At 47.8% G+C, this 6,413-nt stretch overlaps 1 protein-coding gene across 1 annotated transcript in view; it reads left to right on the plus strand.

Annotated features, from left to right (window-relative positions):
- The window catches only part of LOC107738564 (TUB like protein 4), a 15,515-nt gene extending 10,296 nt beyond the window's left edge, over window positions 1-5,219 (plus strand). The window contains exons 12-16 of the mRNA XM_016550327.1: window positions 394-565; window positions 663-756; window positions 855-1,339; window positions 1,867-4,629; window positions 4,708-5,219. Of these exons, the coding sequence (XP_016405813.1) occupies window positions 394-565; window positions 663-756; window positions 855-1,339; window positions 1,867-4,629; window positions 4,708-4,824 (3,631 nt within the window). The 3' untranslated portion in view covers window positions 4,825-5,219. The remainder of the gene's footprint in view (window positions 1-393; window positions 566-662; window positions 757-854; window positions 1,340-1,866; window positions 4,630-4,707) is intronic.
- The last annotated feature ends 1,194 nt before the right edge of the window (window positions 5,220-6,413 follow it).

Consider the following 6,413-nt stretch of genomic DNA (forward strand, 5'->3'; position numbering starts at 1 on the left):
TGTGCAAGAAACTGAACAGTGGTTTTGTTTGTTTTTTTTTTTTTTGACTCCCAAAGCCGTGATTCCCATCCACTTCCATTATAAGACTGATAGACTGCAACGGTTTGAGTTAAAAATCTTCCGTTTGTGTTCTACTGAAGAAACAAAGTCCCCTACATCTTGGATGCCCTGGGGGTAAGCAGATAAACATCACATTTTCATTTTTGGGTGAACTATCCCTTTAATAACAAGATATGCATCATGAAATGCTTTCCTAAAAATAGAGCTCATTTTGATAGCGTGAAACTCGTGGATCCTCCAGTTCTGAAGTTTTGTTTAACTCTGCAATTTTAGACGGCATGCTGCTGCAAACTCCCCTTGAACTCTTTTCTTCGCTTGCTACCTTCTCTGTAGAGACTTAGTGTGTCCCTTTACCAACAGGATAAATATAGATCCCCGTAAGTCCCCCAAGCTCTCCCGCACCGCACAGGAAATATCGCGATCGCCTAGGTTACCCATTCGCAAGCCCTCCATTGGCTCTCCGAGTCTGACTCGGCGGGAGTTTCCGCTAGATGACATCACACAGGTAAAATGGCTGTAAAATTGGTAAAAACATCTATGTGTGTATTACAGAGCTCACTGAATGTTTCCCCCTTATTAAGATTTGTCTTCTCGTATTTTAGCACAATTATCTTGCGCAAGTTACATCTAATATATGGGGAACGAAGTTCAAAATTGTGGGGCTTGCAGCATTTTTGCCAACAAATCTTGGTGCAGGTATTTTAATTGTTTGTTTATTTATTTTTCAGTAATATAAACTACTACATTTATTTATACGTCCCATGTTTTCTAATATACATTTCCCCTCTCACTAGTTATCTACAAGACAAGTCTGCTTCACCTCCAGCCCAGACAGATGACCATCTACCTCCCTGAGGTGAGGAAGATCTCAGTGGAATACATTAACCTACCTATGTTTAGTCCTAATGTCTTCAGTGAGGATGAGGACGACCTGCCTGTTACAGGAGCATCAGGAATCACTGATGATAATCCACCTTGCACTGTCAACATACCCATCGCCCCCATACACAGCCCCGCGCAAGCCATGTCCCCAACCCAAAGCATCGGCCTTGTCCAATCCCTACTAGCCAATCAAAACATCCAGTTGGATGTGTTGTCCAATCCAACATCGACTGTGACACCACCTGTGGTGTCTGACCAAGGACAGCAGGACACTGTGCTCACTGCGCAGTACACCGTTCCTGCCAGGTATTCTAGTCCTGGACAGGTAATCTTTGGAGGTATGGAAGTTGGTCGGCTTTTAGTTGCGCAATCCCAACAACAACAGCAGCAGCAGCAATCACAACTGTTTTCTAATATACATTTCCCCTCTCACTAGTTATCTACAAGACAAGTCTGCTTCACCTCCAGCCCAGACAGATGACCATCTACCTCCCTGAGGTGAGGAAGATCTCAGTGGAATACATTAACCTACCTATGTTTAGTCCTAATGTCTTCAGTGAGGATGAGGACGACCTGCCTGTTACAGGAGCATCAGGAATCACTGATGATAATCCACCTTGCACTGTCAACATACCCATCGCCCCCATACACAGCCCCGCGCAAGCCATGTCCCCAACCCAAAGCATCGGCCTTGTCCAATCCCTACTAGCCAATCAAAACATCCAGTTGGATGTGTTGTCCAATCCAACATCGACTGTGACACCACCTGTGGTGTCTGACCAAGGACAGCAGGACACTGTGCTCACTGCGCAGTACACCGTTCCTGCCAGGTATTCTAGTCCTGGACAGGTAATCTTTGGAGGTATGGAAGTTGGTCGGCTTTTAGTTGCGCAATCCCAACAACAACAGCAGCAGCAGCAATCACAACAACAACAGCATCAGCTGCATCAACATTATCAACAGCAGCAGCAGCATCAACAGCTACAGCAACAGCTTCAACAATATCAGCTGCAGCATCAACAGTTGTTGCAGCATCAGCACATGCAGCAACAGCAGCAGCAACACATGCAACAGCAGATCCAACAGATGCAGCAGCAACAGCAAATGCAGCAACAGCTTCAGCATCAAATCCAACAGCAGCATCTGCAAATGCAACTGCAGCTGCAGCACCAGCAAATGCAGCAGCAGTTGCAACAGCAGCATCAGATCCAAATCCCTGTTCCAGCTTTGCCCTCAGGTCAACCGTCATGCCCGGTCATTCAGCTTCCGCAGAGTACCATCCCGGACGTTCCCCCAACAGCAGAACACAGTGCGGAGCGTGGGGAACATGAGCTCCTGCTTAAAATTAAAACCACTCGGCCTGCCCCACAACTGGCTGAGGGTGATGCAGTAGTTTTTACTGCCCCTCTTGAGATTAGCAAAATGAACCCTCCCCCTCCTTACCCTGGCACAGTTGCCGCAGCAATGGCAGCTGCCACAGTCGCGGTTTCGGCTGCTGCTTCTACGAATTCCACCTCTGGGGCAACGGGAAGCAGCTCTAGCGCTTCATCCTCAGGGGAAGCTTGTGTAAAGAAAGGGGATCTGACCTTGTATCCACCTGGTGCGCAGGCAGCTCTGTACCCAACCCCACTGGGCTACGAACGCATCACCACATTTGACAGCAGCGGAAATGTGGAGGAGGTGTGTCGTCCCCGCTCGCGACTTGTTTGCAACCAGAATGTTTACACGCTGCAGGGCCCGGGAAGCTCCGCCACCCTCAGGGTCTCATCATCTTCCTCTGCTGTGGAGGGGAAGAAGGTGCAGTTGCCCTATGCCTCAGCCACGTTGAACCGTCTCACTGTGCCAAGGTACTCTATACCCAGTGGGGACCCGCCCCCTTACCCTGACACAGCCAATCAGGTTGGAGCAGGGCGGAACCCTGGCCAGAGATTGGACAGCAGCTTGATTCACGCTACCATGAGGCGGAACAGTCGGGAAGCTGCGCTAAAGGTTTCTCAAATGCTGGATCCCCAGAGGACCCTACCCTCCAAGGCCAAAGCCAGTACTTTGTCTGCTTCCTACCAGCCAAGAGGGCCAACAGCTCTTTATACATGCAGTCAGTGCAGTAGTAACGGTGGGGTCAGCGCTGGGGCCACCAGCAGTGGAAGTAATGGAATAGCTGGGGGGACAATCATTAGGCAAGATTTCCCACCAACCGGAGGTGGTGCACCTCACAGCACTGTTATAGTGCACTCCAACAGTGCCTCGCCTCTGCCTTCCCAGTCCTCCTACAGCCTACTCAGTATGGATGGCAACGGTGGAGTGGCTAGTGGAGGTGGAAACAGGGAAAGGGCTGACTATATCAACTCTGCCTTTACAGAGGATGAGGCATTAAATCAGTCTTTGAGGCAAATGGCTCTTAATACGGAGGTTGTGAGTTTGACAGTCAAACGGCCACCGCCGTATCAATGGGATCCGTCTGCTACTGAAGAGATTTGGGTTCCCCAAGAGCGTACAGCTACTCTGCCCACGTCTGGACCTCCTGTGTCCCACAAACCTCCCCCACTCATCCTCAGCCCTGCACAGCATCTGGACGTTTCCCGTCTTCTGTTTGTCCTCTCGCCTAAATCTCCAACAAGTCCTAACGCCACAACTTTCCAACCAGCAGGAGCATACCAGATTGCTCTGCCCTATCCACCAAGTGCAGCCTACAGTGGTTCCGTGCAAGCTTCTCCACATCCCACCTCTCCCAAAGAGGTGGTTACTCCTCTTCCCTTTTCCCAGCAGGACCAAGCAGTGGTCATGCCACCTGGTTATCCTCCCAATTTGCCCAACCTTGCTTGCTGCCCCCTCCCACCAATGTACCCTGGGACAGCTTCTTGTTCTAGTCTGCCTATGACTCCCATTCCTCTTCATCCATGGGGTTCTTACAATCCCTGTCCACCCATGCCAAGCCCCCCAGGTCCTGCCCCATCCCTTCCACCAAAGACCTCGCACATGCTGGATAAGCCTGTTCTTTCTCCTCCCCCTCAACCACCCCCTCTTCCGACGCCACCTCCAGACCACCAGAATGCGGTCAGTCCCCCAGAGGCTATCGCCGAAGCTGGGGAAGGCTTTCAGGAGGTGCTGTCACTGAACGAAAGCCCGGTTCCTCAAAGAGCGGACAGGTTTGGTAAGAAGAACCGAAAGCGTTTGGACAACAGTCGGGCGGATGAAACCAACGTTCCAGCAATCACAGAAGGAGGCAACAAGTCCAAAAAAGAGGGCCGTGCCCTCAGTGACTTCAACTCCCTCATCTCCAGTCCGAGGTTAGGTGGACGAGACAAGAAGAAACCGAAAGGCCAGAAAGAGCAGCTGAAAGCCAAAAAGCTAAGCAAGGCCACCACCAACGAGTTCCAGGACAGCTCCGAGAGCGAGCCAGAGCTCTTCATCAGTGGCGACGAGCTGATGAACCAGAGCCAGAGTGGTAAAAAGAGCTGGAAATCAAAAAGGAACTTGCGGGCGGGAGGCTGCGAGCTGGACGAAATCAAATGCCGAAAGGCTAACGAGAAAGAAGACCGCGGCCTCGGCAGTCAAGGGTTCGTCTACATCATGGCCAACAAACAGCCTCTTTGGAACGAAGCCACGCAGGTCTACCAGCTGGACTTTGGAGGAAGAGTCACACAGGAATCGGCAAAGAACTTCCAGATTGAGCTCGAGGGGAGACAGGTACGCAAGAAGCCGTTAGATGTTGTTTCTTTTGGACACCATTTGTGTGCTTTCTAACTTCTATTCCACTCTGTGTAGGTGATGCAATTCGGAAGGATCGATGGGAATGCATACATCTTGGACTTTCAGTACCCCTTCTCAGCTGTGCAGGCTTTTGCTGTAGCACTTGCTAATGTCACCCAGCGCCTCAAGTGATCGACTGGGCTGGAACATTTTAGCCAGTTATACCATTTCTTTCTTTGCTCTCTGTTGTCCGTTTAAGCATTTTTTCCCAGTTTAAGATGCAGTACTAATACTTGAAAACTACATCTGGGAAGCCACATTTTCCGAGTGTTAGAGGTACTACTGGGCACTGAAATCAATTGCTGTACAACATACTGTCATTACTAATTCGTTTTTGCATAAGATACTAATGTTTGTCACACTTTGAGGACGTTATATCTAAACTCGCTTCCAGGGACTTTACCCTTGGAGTTCAACAGCTAGCATCTGATTAGATGCTTTTGGCTTGCAGTCATAAACGTGTATTTTATTAAGAAATAGTTAGACTGAGTATACAGTACACTCTAGGTATTTCTGTTAGGATGGACTTGCTTTGGCAGACCGAATAAGCTTAACGGTAAAACCATTGATGCTATATTCATTAGCACTTAGATGTTTTTAATGATTAATTCCTCTTGAATGTTTGTTTGTTCATCCACACTTTATTTGTACGTTTTGCGTTTGTTTTTTTAACCGTCTTGTACATTCTGATTGTGCATCTCTTTCCTGCTGCGAAACAGGAAGTGAAGTGCCAATCAGTACTCACGCGAAGTGACTGCCCCCTGCTGACGCTTCTGTGAAGTGATTTTGTGTAATGGCTCTCAAGCCACATTTAGTCCACCTCGACATGCGCAAACAGGAGATATTTTTCTACCGTGCTTCAACAATGTCATACCTTTAATTTTTTGGAAAATGATGTTTGTGTGACACGTTTTGTTGTCAGTGCTAAGAATATCACCGTGTAATTCAGAAATTCAGCAGTAGGTTTGCGAGGAACAGCAGTGAGGATTACGATTTCCTATGAATATAGCAACATGCGTAATGTTTTCTTTTTATTTGATTTGACTGATACCAATAAAACAAGCAAGCGATACGGCATGAATAGACGAGTCCCAGATCAGAAGAGCGTGAATTTAAAGGCCTGCAACAGTAATCATTACATTTCGTTTTTAGTGGTTCAGTGTTTTTGAAAGAGTTCGACAGTATTTGTGATCAGAAGCCATTGCAGCATAAAAACACGTTTGTGTGCATGCGTGTCTGTCTTATGTCTTTTGTAAAGAGTGATCCAAACACAAACGGTGTTTTGTTTCATGCGGTGATTCCAGAAAAACTAGTCGATGTTCTTAACAGAAGAGTTTGTTTATTTATTTATTTATGTCTTGTTTGTGCAATATTGTGCTTTCTCTACCGTCGGATTTCTGCCATTTAATCCACCTTTAGTAAGTGTGAGCGTTGTGTACAAACGGTTCTTCAGCTTGGTGTCGTGTATATAACGTGGATGACGCTGAAGCGGTGTTTGTGGATGAGGATTGGATGTGGTGGGTTTTAGTGATCTCGGACACGAGTCGAAACCAGAACACAGTTTTAGAGCTTCGTGCTTTAACTGTTGCATCACCTGCTCCATCCGATGCGCGTCTTATACGTGTTCTGATTCGACTGGTGAGCTTTATTGGACTTTATTGTTATTTGAAATGTGCTTGGTATTCGTAGGAATAGGTCAGTGCTTTGGAGAAGGAAAAACG

This window comes from Sinocyclocheilus rhinocerous, unplaced genomic scaffold (genome assembly GCF_001515625.1).
Source record: "Sinocyclocheilus rhinocerous isolate Xijiao unplaced genomic scaffold, SAMN03320098_v1.1 scaffold3662, whole genome shotgun sequence".
Lineage (NCBI taxonomy): Eukaryota > Metazoa > Chordata > Actinopteri > Cypriniformes > Cyprinidae > Sinocyclocheilus > Sinocyclocheilus rhinocerous.